At 37.9% G+C, this 21,120-nt stretch overlaps 1 protein-coding gene across 1 annotated transcript in view; it reads right to left on the bottom strand.

Annotated features, from left to right (window-relative positions):
• The window catches only part of c4h1orf21 (chromosome 4 C1orf21 homolog), a 146,093-nt gene that overhangs the window by 84,050 nt on the left and 40,923 nt on the right, over positions 1-21,120 (bottom strand). Inside the window, exon 2 of the mRNA XM_003223408.4 lies at positions 12,280-12,505. Coding sequence (XP_003223456.1) covers positions 12,280-12,373 — 94 coding nt within the window. The 5' untranslated portion in view covers positions 12,374-12,505. The remainder of the gene's footprint in view (positions 1-12,279; positions 12,506-21,120) is intronic.

The raw sequence follows: 21,120 nt of genomic DNA, 5'->3' as shown, positions 1-21,120 counted from the left end.
TCTCTGATCAGGATGGATTTTCAGGCTTTTAAATGAAAAGCAGAAAATAAAGTTTAAGTGTAGACCTCAGTCCAATTTAATAAATCTATTTTCAATTGTTAAAAACCAGAGGCTTTTTGAGCTAGGCTTATAGTGAGTCAGAGTGGAAGGGTGGTACTGGATTTGTGCCCTTACTTGTGGTCCCCTCTCCTTCTTTATGTGGTGGTCCTCTGTGGGAATAGAACAATGGATTTGCTAGGTTTTTGGTGAGATTTAGCAATTACTCTAATGCAGGGATCCTCAAACTTTTTAAACAGAGGGTCAGTTCACTGTTCCTCAGACTGTTGGGGGGCAGGACTATAGTCTGAAAAAAAATGAATGAATTCCTATGCACACTGCGCATCTCTTATTTGTAGTGCAATAAAACATGAAACAAAAATACAATATTTAAAATTAAGAACAATTTTAACTAACATAAACTTGCCAGTATTTCAATGGGAAGTGTGGATCTGCTTTTGGCTGATGAGATAGTCAAGTGAGTTGTTGTTGTTGTTATTATTATTATTATTATTATTATTATTATTATTATTATTATTATTAAATTTATACCCCACCTTTCTCCCTGTGGGGACTCAAAGCGGCTAACAATCCACAGTAGACAAGTTTAAAAAGTGCAATACAAAAGTTAAAAAATAATTACAGTGTGGTAAAAACAGAATTAAAATACAATAAATACCCAAAAATGGCTTTTAAAACTCATATCCTTGTGCCTTCAAGTTGTTTCATACTTAGGGCAACCCTACATCTAAAGTTTGGGGCGGGGCTGGCTAAATGATCTTGGAGAGTAGCATCCCGCAGACTTTAGTTTGGGGACCCCTGCTCTAATGAAACAAGCAATGTTTATAAATGAAGTCTTTAAGTTTGCTTCATTTAGTAAACCATAGTTTTTCAATGTTCAAACGTAAAGCTAATGAGCTGTGATTGGTTAAAAACATCCATTTCACAGCCATAAAAAAGGAGTGAAGACATAAATGTGAAGCTTGTTCAATAAACTATAAGCCAGTTTACTATCCTATCTGAAGGCAATCAATGAAATTTGGAAAGGAGGCATTGCAAGGCAGGTACACCTCCCTTAAGTAAGAGGTGTTGAGTTGTCTAGCCCTAACACTGATAGGACAAAGAAAGAAGCCCTCTCTATTTACTTATGGCTGAATCCATCATTCAACTAAAAAAGAGTAAGTTGCCAAGTACATAATGGTGTTCTTGGCTCAAAAGAGGATTTAGTAATATAGAACTTCTGTCAACTGACAATACTTCATGGATCAGGTCTGACAAGTAAACTAAATTAGATAATAAAATAATGAATACAAGATGTCAAATGTATGTAAATATATCTAGAATTGTTTGTTTTAAATGCATTTAGGTTGCCAGAAAAAATGCTACCTCTATCTAATCTTTGCAGTGGCCTACATTTGGATACCCAAATGCCAAAGGTTGAAACAATACTATCTAGCATGCAGAAAAGCATTCCTTTTATGAACATCTTAAGCCTTGGACTTCGAGAAAATGTATATTACAAGTGAATAACTATACTTATAATTGTTTTAGATATTTCCTACGTACATACTCTGGGTGGAGGTTTATTACATCACAGGGACATTTCCAGTGTAAGTGCATTAACTTTCATGGTCATTACATGATCTGGTCTTGTTAACTATCTTATTATAAGGAACATTTTCCATATTTGCAAAGCATATTGTAAATACATATAAGTCATAAGAGACATCAACCTAGAAAATATTCGTAGTACATGGTTATCATTCCGTCTGAGTTTCATACATACATCTATTACAGAACATTTGCATACATTCTGTCTTTGACAGAATTTCATCATTTCCAACACACTGCTCTAATTCAGCATAGTCATAATAATTGATTCAGAGAATATGTCTAACTCTGTCTGCAAACTGGTATTGCAATCAGTATCTTTTAAATTCAAAGCTTTCTTGTCCATTCTACAGGTTATAATCGGCAAACAGGCCAGAGTGTGACCTGGCCCCTAAGTGCTAGAGTCTTTTATAGCTGTTACAGATATCTGTTTTTATCCAGTTATAATTCTAATAAGACGCTTCCCAAACAGGGGCTATTTTAGGAAACCATAAAAACCCAGCCTAGTTTCCTATCACATTTAAACAGTATTTCCTCAATCATTATTGACTCCCCCAATTGTGTTTGTTCACAGAATGCACAATCGAAGGGCCCATGTTAATGGCATTGGCTGGTTTCCCAGACATTCCTCTGCATAACAGTCTTCTATCCTGCCTTTTACCCAGACAAGCAACTTTTAGACTTCTGATTTCTAACATGCAGAATCCAAAATGGCAAATCATACTGTAGTTTCCATGATATCCTGCTATATCCTGCTTTTTATTACGGCCAAATGAAACTTTAGGAGATATTTCATCATTTATTATGCAATAATAAGGGGAAGCATATTTTATTGTGCACCTTACAATGTATTTTCATACAAGAAATGCACAGAATCGGGGAAAAAGATTTCACAGAAGATAAACTTTGCTTTCTATTAATCACATGTTGCAGAACTCATAAGCAAGGAAGCCACCCCTAACAAGCCTCTTCCAATGTTTCTGGCAATGGATGTTTACAGAATCCCTTGCTTTCTGCAGTGTCTGTTAATATACATCTGAACTTAATGTCTATGTCTATTGTTCCATAGCTCATACTGCGTTCAGAAGGCATTTGCTTCTTAATATAAAACCAGTAAATGGTAAAGTTGGTCAAGCTATTTTTTGGTCTCCTCTCATTCCAGAGGGCTGGCAGGCATGACTGTCTTGATTTTCACCTGGTTGTGATGACTTTTGTGGTGAGATGGGCTGATGTCAGTCTTAGGAAAAAACTGATAGAGCATGAAACTGCAAATGGGTGGAGCTAGAGAAGAACATACTTACTGTACAAGCTTTAAAAAAAGGATTCCAGATAGTTAAACTAAAAACCAAATAACAGACCTTTCAAACTATCTAAAGCTAACATGATAATAGTGCTCTGTAGTCATGTTGTGTAGACAAAAGAATAACCACAAAATCATACTGTTGCTATCAGTCCTTCATCTCCCATTGAACAGAGAATACAGCCTTCTTGTTTATAGTGAAAAGATAAGATGGACAGATAACTAATGTGGTTCTAAAACCATCTGACTTCTCTTTCCTTAGGAACTGAAATCAGTGGAAGACTTGTTTTCATAAACTAAATAGTAAATCATTTTCATTTGGATGAATTTCACACACACACACACACAAAAGATTTTGCAGCATAGCAACTTCTTGTGAAAAAAGAAGTCAATTATGACCAAAAGGTGATAGATAACACAAGAACCTGCTGTGGCTTTCTTTTTACCTATGAGATCTGCTGTTTTGAACTGTCTTGCCTGAAACATCATGCCTAGTAAGAATTTGAGACCAGTGTGCATACCCCCAAACGGGAGGAAATGTGCCACTGGAGTCTTGTGAGCGTACTCCATGCTGGACTATATGGCAGATCCAATATTGGAGGCAACAAATTTTTACTGAATTTAGAATAACTTCAATCAATCTTTCTTACAGTCATGGATCAGTATAAGGAAAGTAGGGTGCAATCTGATAAAAGCATAATTCATTAAAATCTAGGCTAAAAACTACACTACAAAGGTATATTAAAAAGCTTAAACAGAAGAGGGAAATCTTGAGGGAAAGGGGAAAAAAACTGGAGGGAGGGATAGGAGCATTCAGACAATACGAGGGAGCATAAGAAGGGAGGAGTACATTCAGACACAGGCCTAGGAAACTAGGGGATGAGAACATTATATATATATATACACACACACACACACACATACACACACACACACACACACACACAGTAGAGTCTCACTTATCCAACGTTCTGGATTATCCAATGCATTTTTATAGGCAATGTTTTCAATACATCATGATATTTTGGTGCTAAATTCGTAAATACAGTAATTACTACATAGCATTACTGCATATTGAACTACTTTTTCGGTCAAATTTGTTGTATAACATGATGTTTTGGTGCTTAATTTGTAAAACCATAACCTATTTTGATGTTTAATAGGCTTTTTCTTAATCCCTCCTTATTATCCAACATATTTGCTTATCCAACGTTCTGCCAGCCCGTTTATGTTGGATAAATGAGACTCTACTGTAATTACAATTCTCTAATAAATTAGAATGCTAGCTTGTGGTACCAGTCATCACCCGGCAAATTTTAATTGCTGCCACATTATAGATTGTAACAGACTTGATATCTGACAGTAACAGGGTGGTGTAAAATTGTCCTAACTTCAATGTGGTCTCCACCCCATCCCCCTTCCTGCCTCTCTATTAGTCTACAGCCAGAAGGCAGGTTTGCCATAATGGGATTTCAAGTACTGAGGATCTTTGTATCCTTGTGTACAACTACAGTAGTCATTCATCATCAAACTTCATTTGTACCAACATACCTAGCACCACCTAGCCTCCCACAAGGATGGTAAAAAAACATCAAAAACATCCGGGCGTCCCCTGGGCAACGTCCTTGCAGACGGCCAATTCTCTCACTCCAGAAGCGACTCAAGTTGCTCCTGACACGAAAAAAACAAACAAAAAACCTAGCACCAATGCAATATTGCAATTTCCCTGTAATATTATTATTATTATTATTATTATTATTATTATTACATTTACAACTGAAAAATTAAAGAAGGAACAAATCTCCTGAAGCAGATGAACTCAGCGAAGCAATCCAAATTATTTCCTTCATTAGCAGCTCCCAAGCTATGTCTTCCATACCACACTGTCTGGATAATTCAAGAAGTAATGTCACAACCAGCCTTCCCAAATTTTCATCTGCCATTCAGTGTAACAGAGGAGTAGCAACTTGAAGATCATTTAGCCGATGAGTTTTATGAGTGCAGAAAAAGTTACACTTACATACATGGTTACATAACTGCAAAAGGGAGCGAGTCCTATAAAGTCATGTTATCTGCTGGAAAAGTTCCAAGAGTTTGGTTGCAGGAAATGGACAAGAATGGGGTCTGATCGAGGTTACTCAGTTCTGTTCTACAGGAAGGAGAGGCGTAACAAATCAAAGTTTGACTGAATCAAAGGAAAACTCCTTTAAACTAGTAAACGTGAGTTGTATTTGGTAACAATCATATTAGTCTTTGACCTTATTTTGGTGACACAATTTTATCATCAAAAGGAGCCACCTTTTCTCCCTTGGATAGTTGCAAGTAATATGTAATGTACAACAACAAAAGGTTTTGTGATCAAATATATTCTTTATTCTTCCAGAAAAGATCAGAACTAAGCACATATTTCTCCATGTAATCCATATAATCAGCCATTGATCTCTCTGAACTAGTGAGGACCATTTTAAATGTATTTATTTATTGATTTTATATCCTGCCTTTCTCTTAAGATGGGATTCAAAGTGCTTAAAAGATACTAGAGTAATACCATACTCACAATTATGGAATAAGATGATGCTATTCCTAGGCTTAATGCTTATTTTTCCTACCTAGGCAGCAGGAAGTTAAATTGATAGTGATGCTTCCTAGGTGGTGTTACTTATATCCAGGCATATCAATAAATAAGTCAGAACTGTCCAGTTTATATTATTTCTAATTTCTACATATGAGTATGAAAGCTGGATGGTTAAGAAAGCCGAGAGGAAGAAAACCAGTTCCAGAAAACAAGTACAGCTGATGACCAAGACTCTTTGAGATTTATAGGGTGACATACGAAAATGCTGATTTGACAGCAAATGACAACAGAAGCAGCCAGGCTCTTTTACATACTGTATGTTACTTATCATAAATCACTCAAACAGGACATGTTACAAAGCTAAATCAATGTATACAGCAGAGGGGGAAAAGTAATGTCTCAGAATTAATTATGACCAAGATTCACTTACTGATTATACCTTACAGCAGTGGTGTCAAACTTGTGGCCCTCCAGGTATTTCGGACCTCAGCTCCCAGAATTCCTGGCCATTGGACAAGCTGGTTGGAGGTTCTGGGAGCTGGAGGCCCAAACTTCTGGAAGGCCATAAGTTCGATAACTCTGGCTTACAGTCATAGCCTCTGTATGTGCTAGAATGAGACCCAGGAATAACATACACATTAGCAAGGGAGAAGTTACTACACTTAGAATTTAACATCAACAGTTCAAATCTTCCAGGGGAAGAGTCAAACCACTGAACACACAAGCTTGTTTGCAAATGTACAAAAATGTGGACAATGGGAATATAATTTAAGACAACTGAATAAAGGATAATTCTAATCTAGGCTGCTGTCCATACGAAGTGTTCCAAGTCTTTGCTTCAACGGCAGAGCTCTACCAGTAACTTTGCCAGAGACTGAGGCTTTATCAGTAGTGGTCAGATTTGTTTAGAGAGAAACTGGATATTGTTGGATTAACTTCTGTTGCTCCAATCTCACAATGCCTGCTTTTAAAAAGCACTCTCAAATTAGCACTTGTGTTTCATATGTTCACTTTCTACAAAAGCCATGGGATGTTCAGTATACTTTTGTCCTAGTCAAAACAGGATTACAGAGCAAAAGCTTTCTCCTTGAAACAGTAAATCTGTGCAAATCTCTCTGTGTATAGACTCCAAGTGACTGTAACATCTACAACAGGCATGGGCAAACCTTTTTGAAAGAGGGCCACATGCTGGGCTGGGCCTGGGCCAGCGGGCAGGCCGAGCCCGGGGGGGGGGGGGGGGGGAGCCGAGGGCTGGAGTGGGGGGGGGGAGCCTGGGAGTGGCGCAGGAGGGGGGGAGTCTCACACACGGCTGTACGGGGCTCTGAGGAGAGCCCCATACAGCCGCATGTGCCTGCAGGATGCTCCTTTTTGCGGGAGGAAATGGCGGCTCACCATGTTCTCCCACAAAGAGGAGGGCTTATACACAAAGAGGAGGGCTTTTGGGAGAGCTCTGTGCAGTCGCATGTGACTGGGAGAGCTGGAGCCAGGGCTATGCCACACGGCTGGGGCCCAGGCCGGGGCCAGAGGTAAGAGCCTATGGGGCCACATCTGACCCATGAGCATGGGTATGCCAACGTCTGATCTATAAGATAAATCTAATATGCTCCTCTGTTATAATTTGCTTTGCATTTATTAGGTAAAAAGCAAACTCCAAAATGCTTGCGAAGGGAGTGTCTAGTATTTGGTTAATTAATAACCTTTCTTTGTTCACAGAACTGCAACACTGAAGGAAAGGGCACTCACATTTTATGGGCAGTCAACATCCCTTCTTTTAAGCACTTCTAAAGTTCTACTACATAGGGCATGGAAAAAAAACGTGATAACCTGGAAATTGTTAATGAGTACATGGGAGCAACTACAGAGCAGGTATACAGGCAGTACCCGAGTTATTTAACTCATAGTTAAGAACAGGGGTGAGACAACAGGAAGTGAGAGAAATCTATGCCTCGGAAGTAAATAACTCCTGAAAGAGTTACCATGAGGAAAAGGTGTCTCAACTAAAACTTTATCACCAAAATGCCAAATTTTTCAAAATACAATTATCACAGAAACAGAAAGTGAGGAGAAATCTTCTGAACAGGGGCACAGATAGCAAAACAAAGACCACAGGGGTGTTAACCCTCACAATGCTATCCAAAACTGTCTGTCTGTCTGTCTGTCTGTCTGTCTATCTATCTATCTATCTATCTATCTATCTATCTATCTATCTATCTATCTATCTATGGGGCTGGAGTAACACTTAAACGTACCTATTCTGACTTACAGGAAAATTTAACTTGAGAACAAACCTACAGAACCTATCTTGTTCATAACTTGGGTACTGCCTGTAAACATGGAAATGTTAGGGTTATGTGAATCTTTTCTTTTGAAATGAAGGATGGAATGAATTAACCCACCATCCAAATTAGTGCAAGATATCTATCTGTTTAAATTCAGATGCACGTATGGACTAAGTTTACATAGAACTATAAAAGTGAGTTGTTCATTTTTCTGAAAAATACAGAAGGATTTAGGGTGTCAACTGCAGTTTTATGTAGCAATTACTTCCAACTACTATTCTAACAACTATTAAATAGTATAGAGGCTATATCTTTCTTAATATCTGGTCAGCAAAGGTGAAATAAATTTATGCAAACAAAAGAGAGCTTTTCATCACAAAGCTCATGTTAAGTTCTGTAATTGTTTCAGACCATTGTAAAGCCTGCAAGCTATAATTTTAATGCTGTCCTAAACTATCCTCATTTTAAGAATAATGATGGATGCAGGGGGAGGGCTCCCGATATGAATGGCAGATATACACGGCAGTTCTTTGCTCACAGTTTGTCCCCATCTATTTACTACTGACAGAGAACCTTCTGTGCTTTATATCATTTTCTCCTAGAAAACATTGGACACCCTCAGTTCTGGGTTTTGCTGTAACTCAATAGTTATTTCCAAAACTAAATAATTTTTTAAAATTTAGAGAAGGCAAGGCTTCTAACTTACAGGCATTGCAGTAAGTTCTGTTCATTCTTCTAAGAATTTCAATAAAGAGTTAATGACATTTTGGGCCTATGTAGCTGCCCTCTTCTCACCTTTTCCACAACTCATTTTGAGATCTATTTTTGGTACAAGTAGAAGACTGCCAACTAAAATAATTCAGAGTAGAAAGAGTTGCTTCAGCTGAAAGCAGCACAAGTAGCTTCAACCTCTTTCAGAGAAAAGGTACTCTATAACAGTTTTCTTTCTTTCTTCCATCCATCCATCCACCCATGGAGTAATATTTGTCCTCATTGCCGATGTTTCCAGAAATTATGTATCACTCTTTACCTCTAAAGCACAGGAGAAGGGGAGCCATACACTGTCAATTTAAAAGAGGACAATGGCTGGAATTTATTTTCTTTCATCTATTTCTAGTCACACTGCTAAACACCAGGATCTCACTCTCTTAAATTCTGGGATAATTCTAAAAGAAAAAGCTCTGGACCTCAATAATTCTGCAAGGCTGACTCACACAAAGAGGTTTTTCAGCGTCAGAAACATTCCAATTAATGTTACTTTATGGTGGACACAAAGAACACTCTATAACATAACTTATTTGTAATGTAAGTCTCTTGGATGTACAATTCATTATACCAAACCCTGCTCTGTATGTCAGAAAGTCAGTCACCTTTGCTGAACAAAGCCTAGTGTTTATGATACTTTAACATTTTTTCCTGACAGGGGCTTTAGAAACTAATTACATACAACTCCACTGACATGAAAACCCACTCAAAACACACACCCACACCCACACACCCACACACACACACACATATACATTCACCTTAGAACTACATATGCTACTGCTTGTCTTCATGAAAACTTTTTGCCTCAAAACTGCCCAAATGACTCCATGTTTAGAGCCAAGATCCTCAAAAATAGCCACCACAAAAGTATTGCACCTAATACCGATTAGAGAATTTGGATGGTAGAGAAAAATAAAAACTTGCACTATGAAGTAAGTCAAAATTGTACAGCCTTTTCAGCAAGAAATGATTTGATCCTGCCAATTTGTAGTATCACATTCTCTCAAACTAATGCGCTAGACACACTCTGTGTACACAAAACAATGGAATGTCTCTTAAATAAATAACTGTTATTTGAGAAAGCTGATTATTTATTCATTTAAATAATATCAGCACCACAAATAGGTCCCTGCCCCTGCAAGGTGATAAATTTGTGGGATAAGCACAGCCGCTCTAGGAGCCAATATTTACATGTTTATGGAGAAATGCTCTGCATTAATATAAATTTCTGTTTTCCTAATCTGAGATTAAATACATTCCAAAATAATAAAAATATATAGTATTTAAAAATTCAAATCTTGCATGATTCAGTTTTCCCATGTCATAAAATACTTCCAACAGTAAGGAAAAGCAACCTGCATCAGATTTGATGATGTTAACTCTTCACACCGATCCCAACCTTCCAGATTAAGCAGAACCGTACAGACCCAATGCCAACAATTTACATTCTGCATTAAGGAATAACTAGAACATGCCATCCCTTGATAGTTTCTAATTTTTAAATTGTGTATAAATATTTATGATAAAAATCATGGTGTATGGGATAGGCAAGGGAGCCACTAAGGCTACAAACTCAAGGGGGGATCAGAGGAAGGATATTCCTGCATACCACCATCTCCATTTTCCTGCAGACCCTTCCATTTCTTTATTTATATTCCACCTTGCTTCCAGGCTAGAACTCAAGCTTGCTTCCAAGAATATGGAGTACAATAAAGCACATATAATTTTAAACATAGAAAATAAATTAAAATCTTAATTTAACATAGATCAAAAATAGTAGAGCATCATAAAAGTCTTATTTATTAACATCAGTTTCTGAAAGTTTCAAAAAGAAAGATCTTAAGCTGTCACTAAAAAGAAAACAAAGAAATAACCCTTCTCACTTTCCTGGTCAGGAAATTCCAAAGTGAAGTGTGGAAGCAGACACAGAGAAGGCTGAATGGACAGAGAACAGTGCATCCTCTGTGGATATTAGAGCTGGGGCAGGCTCATAAGGGAAGATTCAGTTCTTAAATAGCTTGGGCCTGAAACCTATAGGCTTTTTATTCCATGGTTGGTCACCACTACGTATCTAAACCTGCGCAAAGAATGACAATGTGGGGGAAGGTACACTTTTGATGGCCTCCATGGTTGAAGGCCAACAGGTACCAAATGGCATTGTACAGCACTGTGATACTGCATGTAATAGACCCTGATGCTATTTAATGCCTTTGCCATTTGCTCTCGTGCGTTTGTTGGTTTTTGCAAAGCAGCCCACCCTCCCACTCTCATTGCAGCATGAGTTTTACTGGTTGCTTTGGGGCCAGGTAGGATTTTCTCCCCTTTATTTTTTTATCTCTTTACATTCCCTATACTGTAGCTAGGGGACCTGATGATTGTTGAAGGTGGTGTCTATAAATAGGATGGCAATGACACGTAGCAGGAGAAGAATTTACACTACAGATTTTTGCTTATTTATTTTGAACCCTGACAAATTCCTTCAACATAACCATGAATTTTCAACACTCCAGTAGATTTATTAATCACCCACAAAAGCTTTCAATTTGCATATTTCTTTTCAACATCAATGCCTGCAATATTATCTTTTTGAATGGGGACAGTGGGCATCCTAGTCTAGATCTTTTCTGTATCTTATGTGGATTAGACAACTCTCTGTTTATTATAATTCAGACCGAGCAGAATACATGGACTTAAACCATATCATACAATTATCCCCAAATGACGTCCCCTCCAGTACTCTAAAAAGGAAAGTCCAGTTTAAACTGTCAAACACATTCGCTGCATCCAAGAAAATGAGTGTAGCTTGCTTCTTTTTAAGAGAAGACTGTCATTTACCAGCACCCATGGGGATTGATCGATGCTGGATAAATGTAGTTTCTGGTTGCTTGAGAGCTACTACTAAAATATGCCTAACTAATACCATCCCCCATATCATACCATACTATACCATACCATAAACTCTATATTGACTTAGTACTAATATAAAAATACAATAATTAAAAGCAAGTAAAGATAAATAAAGACAAATTTAATGTAAGGGAACACAGTTTTCCTGTATTAGAAAAACGGTTTTGTGAATGCAGTATGCAACTTTAGTTAATTATGTTTGCCAGCTGCTTGAGAGTTCGGCTTGCTTGAATTAACTGATAGTCTACTGTATTTTCCTATAAGCTTTCCAAACATTTAATACATTTCCAATATTAGATTTCAATTATCATTTTTGTAAAAATCCACACTGATCTTCAGGGATAAAATCCTGGAGAATAATTTTCAATCTACCTAAATTATTGTAAATAATATATAATCATTATAATCATTATTCAATACTGATATTATTGTATTTGTAAGAGTCAAACTTGATCTCATTTGAGAAATAAGTTATATTAGCCTTTTTACAACTGTCAGGGTATCTCCTTAGCTTATAGAATTCAGTTCATTGTCTGTTGCAGTGGGGTTCAGAGCTCTTAAAAATATTGAAAACATAACAGAGGTACTATACTGTACTGCCATTGTGCACTAACAGAAAATCAAAAGCCATTGACTGCCTCAAATATATTAAACAACTAAAGTAACATATGTAGAAATAAGGCAAGAATATAAACAATGTATGAATAAGTTAAATTCTTGAAGAATGAGCAGGGTTCAGAAAAGACAAACATGAATAGAGACCTTCTATGAAATGGTTAAAAACTATAAACAATGACACTCACCACCAAATACATCTCCATTCTGGTAGTTTTTCCCCTTCTGAGCTTCCTCTTCATTTTGTACAGCAGAAACATGCTTGGCTGATGCACAGCCCATACTTTCATTTAGTCAGCTCCAGCTTGACTGAGCCGCAAACCATTTCTACAGACTTGTATGCATGGTCTCTTCGCTTTTTAAAAAGAAATAATCCACCTTCCAGCCTTGTTGTCCAGAAACTTTTCTTCTAGCCTGTTGACATAATACAAAAGAAACAAAACAAAAAGTAAATAGGTGGTTAAGTCAAATCACCATCTCAGGTGCTCTCTAAATGATATAATATCTGGAAAGAGCAAGCAGTCAACTGCCTTACATATAAGATCTCTCTCCCATTACATAATGACAGTATTTTGATATCATTTTAAGTTCCATGGGTGCATCCTGCAGAATCCTGGGATATTTAGTTTGGTGAGGCATTTGAAATTTCTGCCAGACTTTTAACTACTTCACAAAACCATAAATCCCAAGAGAGCATAGGATCTCCATCCTGTGGGATATTAGGATTTGTGGTTTTGTGAGGTAGTTAAAAGTCATGCAGACATTTCACTTTCAGTGACCCATAACTCTATGTGTGCTGGAACACGTGTACCCACTTGAAAATATCTATCTAAAGCTGAAACACACACACAAATTATCCAGCTCTTGAACACTGGGTGATTTCTAACAATTCTGTCTATACAGAATTCTCTTTGTGCTCTTGATTTGATTGAAAATACTTCAGCTTTGCAGAGTTTTTTTTGGCTTTGAAAAACTTGCTGTTTATCACAACAGAAATTACCATCCTGAGATTTCTCACCATGCTTGTCATTCTTAGAACAGCCATGTGAGTTCCTAGAATGCAATAATGGTAGGAAAGGTTCCTTAATTATTACATTATACTACAAACTCTGTATTCCCGAGTGGACAACTTGCCCATTATCATCATTCTTGCAAAATCCTAGAAAGAATTAGATGCATTCTAGCATGTTCTCTCAGTTCACAGAGAATGACGGAAATGTTTTCGGGGACTGAACAGATCTTAATGGGAAAACATAGTTATCCTAGAAAGTCTCCCAAAATCTTCTGCAGGGGCTTTGTGGCTCTCTGGCAATAAATTTAGAATGGATTTTCTAAAACTATATCTTTTAAAAACTAGTGCCATAGTGGATTTTTGCATGGCAGCATGCCAATACATGTACAGAAATGAATAGAATAAAAACCATGAGTTTGCATGACTAAAAGAATAACATAAAGGCAGGCAAATAGTGGCATTATTTTTCAGTGAAACAGACCATCAGCATTAAACAGAAGCAATGCATTTGCTAAATAGGTCATTGTTCAATAATCGACTCTCCTTTCCAATCCCCTGTTCACTTCTCTGTGCTGTTCTGATGAACCATCTGGTTTCTAAGAAGCCATTTTTACATCTAAATAAACCAAAGAGTGGGAGAGAGATTCTCAAACCCCCATTTAACTTAAATACTAGCTTTGCACTTTTGTAACTAGGCACTTAGTAAGTAGGTGTTACAAAGAGCCATGAAAAAAATATAAATCAAATACAATGCTGAATTACATAGGACATTTTTAAACAAGTAACCAATTGATTTTTCTCTTTCTATCATTCATGACTACCATTCTTCTTTTCTAATTGCTGTATGAGTAAAACTCCTATAGAAATCTCCACCACCAGTGCTATGATGGGAAATTATCTGCATACTTGATAAGAAACAGTATTATCTAAATATCAGATAGCTGCTGAGAGCAGATCAGGTTGGCAACATCATCACAGATTACCAGGGAGGGTTTTTTTTTGGAAAAAAAATTATTTTTGTTTTGATCGGAAGGAGGAAGCAATGTTACTCAGGAAAGATCTTCTTTTGCATTCCTCATATGAACATACAGTCTATATGAAATCCAAAGCTATGTGATGTGAAAAGTAACACCACGATAAAGAATACAACAATCTTTTTAAAAAAGATTGTTAATTATTTAATTAATTTAAGTTATTTAATTATAGTCCCATGTCTACGCCTCTTCCAGCACCTTGAAGGTGACGACAATTTGGACAATCCACCCCCTCCTGATGATTTTGACATAATTAGCACTTTGGCCCAGGTTTCTCCTGATTTTATTTAGATTTTACCTTTTGTCCTTATATGTGAATTTTTATGACTGGTTTTGATTGTTTTAAATCTGTTTTATGGTGTTATTTTATTGTTGTTGACTGGGCTTGGCCCCATGTAAGCCGCCCCGAGTCCCTTCAGGGAGATGGGACGGGGTATAAGAATAAAATTATTATATTATTATTAAAAAGGAGAATGGGAATATTGTAACAGGATACAAGCATTCCATCATGTAACATATTGTGTTTGCTTTTCTCCAAATAATTTGAGCTTTGGAACTCGCTCCCCAGGGAGATCAGCGAGGCCCCTACCCTCCTCTCCTTCCGGAAGAGCCTAAAAACCTGGCTCTTCCAAAAGGCCTTCGATGATTAATCATTGTAGGTTCGATTCATCTGCCCACTCAACAATAGCTCCATTGTTGATGCTTTGCCATTATCACATTGCACTTTATTGACCATTTTAGCTGTGAAACTACCTCTCCCCATTTTGTAATATTCTGCACTTTGGCCCAGATCCGTGTATTAGTTGCCTGTTTTTAACATTTTATGCTGTATGTTGATTTTTTATGACTGTTTTATTGATGCTGATGTTTTATTGTTGGGATATTTGTTTTATTGTCTTGCTGTTGTTATTATATTGTTGTGTCGGGCAAGGTCCCATGTAAACCGCCCCGAGTCTCTTCAGGGAGATGGGGCAGGGTATAAAAATAAAGTTATTATTATTATTATTATTATTATTATTATTATTATTATTATTGTTATTTAATAGATTCCTTTCTCATCACAGATACCAACAAGCTGAGCAACTGCTAACTGCTCAACAATCACCCCATGAACTCCATGACCAAGAAGAGATTTGAACCATCAAGTTATTCCAAGCCAATAATCCTATACACTACACCACACTGCTGAACACCAGTCCTTAAGAGCAGTGGTTCTTTTAGTGTTCCCTGCAGAATCCCTGGGAAGAATACTGAGGGGCTCCGCGCTTCCCTCCCCCTCACCCTCCAAGTGCGCTTGACAGGGGCTTTCCCTCCTTTTTCCTGCTGCTGCTCCTCCTCCAAGCTAACACAGAGGCTTTCCCATCACCAGCAAGCGGAAGGAATAAATGCGGCCCCAGAAAGGAAGGCCTTGCACAAAGGAAGGAAGGCCCTGCTGAGATGGAAGGCAAAGCCTCGCTCAGGCTCTGTGGCAGGCCTCCTTCCCACTCCCACCAGCAGCCACAGCAGTATTGTCCTCTCGGGATACAGACCCTTTCTCCGACTTGACAAAAAAGCATTAGTATAGACTTTAAAATATACAAATGTGCAGACATTAAAACAGATTTAAACATAGACAGCACTAAAAACATTCAGTTGAAATCCATCAAAACATATTCAAAGTCACAGCATCTCTGACTTGATCTTAAAAACCTACGTTTTTAAAAGCCTGGGTCTCCAGGTTCAGTGCTGAGTCCAGGACCCCCAACTGTAGACCTGTGTCTTCGGGGGAGGGGGGTGTAACCCCCATCCAGTACTGGCTGGATCCCTAATTCCCTCACCGAACTGCCAACTAACCAGGAGTGCTTCTGTCTTGTCTGGATTTTCAATTTGTTTGCCCTCATCCAATCCATTACTGATGACAAACACTGGTTTATGGTGAAGACAGCTTCCTTGGCTTTAGGTGAAAAGGAGTAGTAGAGTTGGATGTAATCTGCATATATGTGGCACTGTACTAAAAAATGAACTAGAAAAGTTTTTTTTTATTAGAGGAACAGTGTGGCATTGTTTGAAAAAGCCTGGCCTGTTTTTTTTCTTATTGATATATTAAACGAATGAACATATCAATGCTTATGGAAGCAAACAGTAACTCTGCAAACACAATTTCATTTCTTGAACAAGTAACTTCTCAATGCAAGTATGAAGGTAAAATTTAAGTGGTGAAGTATGTAGGTTAAGAGCACCTAGAAAGCAAAAATGATTTATTTTAACTCAAATATACATTTTGTTTAATGAAATGACCACCCTCTGTAATCCATCAGACGTCAATGACTGCTTGCTTTCAGCATTTATCAAAACAAAAGAAGGTACCTGTTTACCCTGACTTTCCCCAACCATTAACTGATTAGACTGTTTCAAGCCTTGACTTATAGAGGATTAATCTGTAATATTATTGTGTTTTTATGGTATTATAAACTGTTTCTGCATTTTGAAAAAGGAAACAACATCGTACTTGCCATGCTAGTTCTAGATCAGTGGCTTTGCCTGGCTTACAATAAATGCAGATACTACATTTGGAATGAAGAAGATCACAACTTTACTGGTTACAACGTGAAGTTTGTCTTAGCATAGGTTCAGAGACTGGTTGACCTGTGTCTGCCAGTCGATGAACTCTGATTCTGTAGATCATTTGCTTGTTAATCCTGGGATAGTGGTCTTACAAAAATTTCTGGGTCCTGCTTCCTATTTCTAAGATGGACAAACTGAAACTCATCCAGGAAGCCCGGGGCCTCCAGCCAACCAGGATTCTCTTGAGTGGCTGGTCACCCAATCTTTCATCAAGCCCACCAAAACCACATGGCCCAGATGGGAACAAAGCATGGATGTCTCTGGAGAGAATGCACTGGAGACATACAAATGAAGAGAAATCAGATTCAGGATCTTCTGATAAAGAGGTTTGTAGAGTGAACAACTCAAGAAGGCAAGAAGGAACTCTGAAAGATATGAACTGCACAGGTGTAAATGACATATTTGTGGAGTCAAAAGGACCACGACGAAGAATCTAATCTTCATTTGCAAATACTGGCCTTAAACCTCTGTGATTTTTTTTTTTTTAAAATCTACGAAACTGCAACCTAAATATTTTCTCATAAAGCACATAAATCAAGGATTCTATTTCTCACTTTCAGGTTAAAAAAACCCTGGTTTACTCATGAATTTCAACTGATTAACCAAATCCCCATGAGTGCCCCCTGAAGTTTATCTGTCTTGAGTGTCCACTGAAATTTATCAATGGACCCTGATTTCTAATTTATTTTTCATTATGGAACTACTCTTCATGATTTGCTAAAAAAGGTTTCACCCCTCTCCCAATTTTTTTTCTGGCTATGGTCTTGACTACCACATATCGCAGCCATGCTTTGTATTGTATTTTATATTCAAAACAAGATGTAGCACTCTGTCTGCACAGTCCACGATAACGGTTCATTGAAGTAATCATCCATACAAGCATTGATTTTCCAATCTATTTACTGCTCTTTGTTAAAACAAATATATATCAATATACTCATGTTAATAATTCCAGAATAATTTTTTCTACTTTGGGAAAGGAAGGGCTTCCGTTATATGTTTTGATAGTTTAACCATTTTCTTGATGAGTCCAGGTAGTGTAAAACTTAAACAATGACAATACAAAGGGCATAGAAATTAAGGAAGTTACAACCACAGTAAATATCAAAACAGATAGATGTAAATAAATTCAAAGAGAGATAGCACCGTTCCTATATTTTACCAGAGAGACTATTGTATTTTATCATGGTTACTAAGAAACTCTTCCTGTACCTATTTAAGTACTTATACATCTGCATTATTATGTGTGCTAAGGGCAACACTGTACCCTTTAAAAATTGACTCTAGCCCATGAAAAATTATGCCACAATAAAACGGATAGTTATTAAATTGGTTCTCGCCCATCAGCGAAGCTGTTATATCAGAATTCTATTCCTCAAAGAATATACCGGTCTCTAAATTTATAACAGTGACAATATACTGCATGCCTGCACACACAGAGCTGACAGTTTTTGTAAGCATAGTGATTGCCCTGATTTAATGCCACGAAGACACTGCTATTTATTACTGTAGACTGTGAGTAAAATTCCACTGTACCTCCAGCTCACGCTGCTGCAAGTTCCTAAAACACAGATCTATGCACAGACTATATTCTTACATCTTCTTCTATATATATAAAAATGTACTGTCAGTTTGTAGGACCAAGTCAACAACAACAACAAAAAAAAACCACTGGAGCAAATGCCACCAAGTTTGGCCACAATACACCAACACATCCATGCCCCCCTCTCATGCACAACTGAAGGGAAAAATGAACCAACCATCTGTAGCGAGCTGGCTGTCCCTGCTGGCGCCAAGTGAGGCCCAGCCATGGAGTCAGGCTGCAGCTCGGACACACACTGTAGAACGGATGCAGTTAGGCCCCACTTTTAGCTCAATTTACCCTTAGCAAAGGTGGCGGCCGCCCAGCTGCTTTCCTGCTTCCCGTCTCTGGGGGAAAAGGTCCGTGTGTGCCCTTAAGCAAGTTGGCGGACAGCTGCCCTCACCTCTTCACAGCTGCTGTGCGTGTGCTCCTGTCAAGGCTCTGCCTGGGAAACTCCCCCGTCCCTTTGGGGTCAGGCTTCTGGACTTTGACTGCCTTGGCCCCGTGTTGGCCGACAGATGGATGTTCCTCATGTTGGTGGCCAGGACCATGGTGAGTAGCAGAACTCCCAATTCAAATTGCCAAGGGAAGACGTTTGGGAAGAGATTCCCTGCTGCACCTCTGGCTGCGCCTTGCCTAAAACGGCCCTCTCTCCCACACCTTGACTTTTGCAGAACTTAAGCAACTTTGAAGCCTGCTTCTTAAGATGTCTTTGATGGCTGGGAGTTATTATTTTCCGAGGCCTGCAGCCTCTTCTGCCAAAGAATGAAGCTAGAATAGAATACAGCCCAAATTTTTCATATTGAATGACATGCCAGGGGCTACAACAGGCATGGGAAAACTTGGGCCCTCAAGGTGTTTTGGACTCCCACAATTAGTCCAAAATACCTGGAGGACCCAAGTTGGCCCATGCTTCCTGTCTGGAATAGTATATGTATCCATACACACACAAATAGTATAACATATATGTATCATATAATCTGAGCTGTTAGAAATTGTGGGAGTTGAAGTTCAAAACACCTGGAGGTCCTAAAACAGGAATTTCAGACAGGCAACAATCAGAGCCAGCAAACACATCCCAATACAGGATTCCCCCAGACAGTAAGCAACCAGACCTTGAAGCTGCAAGGTTATTCAATGCTGATCAAGGAAACCAACTGCAACATTCACATCTGCCTCAAGCAGACAAGAGTTCTTTCTACCACCTTGGACATTCCACAGATATATAAACCCTTTTGTTACCCAGCTTGATTAGCACTGAATAGCCTTGCAGCTTCAAAGCCTGGCTGCTTCTCATTACTTTATTTTCCATACCACCAGACTATACCATAGCAATGTGTGGCCGGGCATAGCTAGTTACTAATCAATTGCTAATATTTGTGTTATTAATTGAATTTCTAAATACCTAAAGAACAACTCAACAACACCAGCAATATAATATAATGTAATATAATACTAAGTTGTATATACTCCACCTCATTATAAGTATTTTAAATGCTAATTATCTTTCCTACTAGGATTGCATTATGTTCACAATACCAAATTTTTGAGTAAAAGGCAGGAAGCAGAGGTGAACAGAGGAGGGTACAAGTGAACTACTCATTGACTGAACCTAACTTGCACCAATGCAATGTGCTCTGTACAACCTTTAGGAGAAAAAACTATAAAGGAGGATGAATATAGAACATAAATTAGAGCCCCTCCTCTAAATTATGCCTTTAAAAATCATGCAGCAGCTATTAGAAGAAATGCAACTTGCAATCTAGATAACATTTAATTGGACAAGAAGGATCTGTATGCTCAAAATAAATAGAAATCAGAGGAACATGCAAGCTGAGTCAGAGAGATGGAGCAAAACCATGTGCATAATTACATACTGATGTGGCTCATGCCTAAGCCTTACCTTCTCTATTTTAAGCTCCTTTACAGGAAATGAGCAAGGGGTGACAACGCTGCAATTCATCCCTCAACTATCTATGAAATAGCATATTTATGCAGGTGGTTTTCAAACTTTTTACCTTTGGAAAATCCCTTATGCATAGATTTCTCCTTATAAGCCCTGAGTGTTTGCCCTATATGCTTTCTGAGGACTAATACATTTACTTCGCAGATTTTTTTTTAAAAAAAACTTTTTCAATAGTAACCTGAATTGTTTTACAATCAATGTGCATTTGAGCTTAAAATACAGATCTCAAGCCACAAATTCTGAATTACTTTCGGTTCCTTCTCTTTCTTTTGTAACATTGAGCCAGGAAGTTGTATTCCACATGTAGAGGGCAACAGAATGGCAACTGATGATGGAAGGCCTAATGGGTCTCCTCCTCCCAGCCTACATTTACAGGAGTCACTTTGAAATGATCTGGATGCCACTAAATTTTTGTGAATCCAAGACAAAAACAGTTAAATGTATATGAAATAAATTCAGTAAGAGTCTATATACTTGCAAAACAATGTATGCCCCATGAGAAAGAATTCAAATGTTTAAGTCACACACTTGTGAATTTTTTTAAAAAAGAATAATATATTCAATTGTTCTTCTGCAACTTTTTATAGTAATAAGTTATTAGCAGGCATGTCACTCACCACAGTAACTTAAAATGACAGGTGCCCATATTCAAAAAGATTTCCAAGATGTTTGTAATGAGCTGTACTGAAAATATGCATAATCTTGCTGTGTATCATTGCCAACTATCAAGCAAAGCATTCATCTAAGGTAGGGATATAGGAGTGGCTGATCATCATGTCAACCCAGGTCACTAAACACGTCAAGCAGGAGTTGCCTCCAAAAAAACAAAAA

The sequence above is a fragment of the Anolis carolinensis genome, chromosome 4, assembly GCF_035594765.1.
Source record: "Anolis carolinensis isolate JA03-04 chromosome 4, rAnoCar3.1.pri, whole genome shotgun sequence".
Classification (NCBI taxonomy): Eukaryota; Metazoa; Chordata; class Lepidosauria; order Squamata; family Dactyloidae; genus Anolis; species Anolis carolinensis.
The sequence above is the reverse complement of the archived record's forward strand: the minus strand, read 5'-3'. Positions and strand labels throughout refer to the sequence as shown.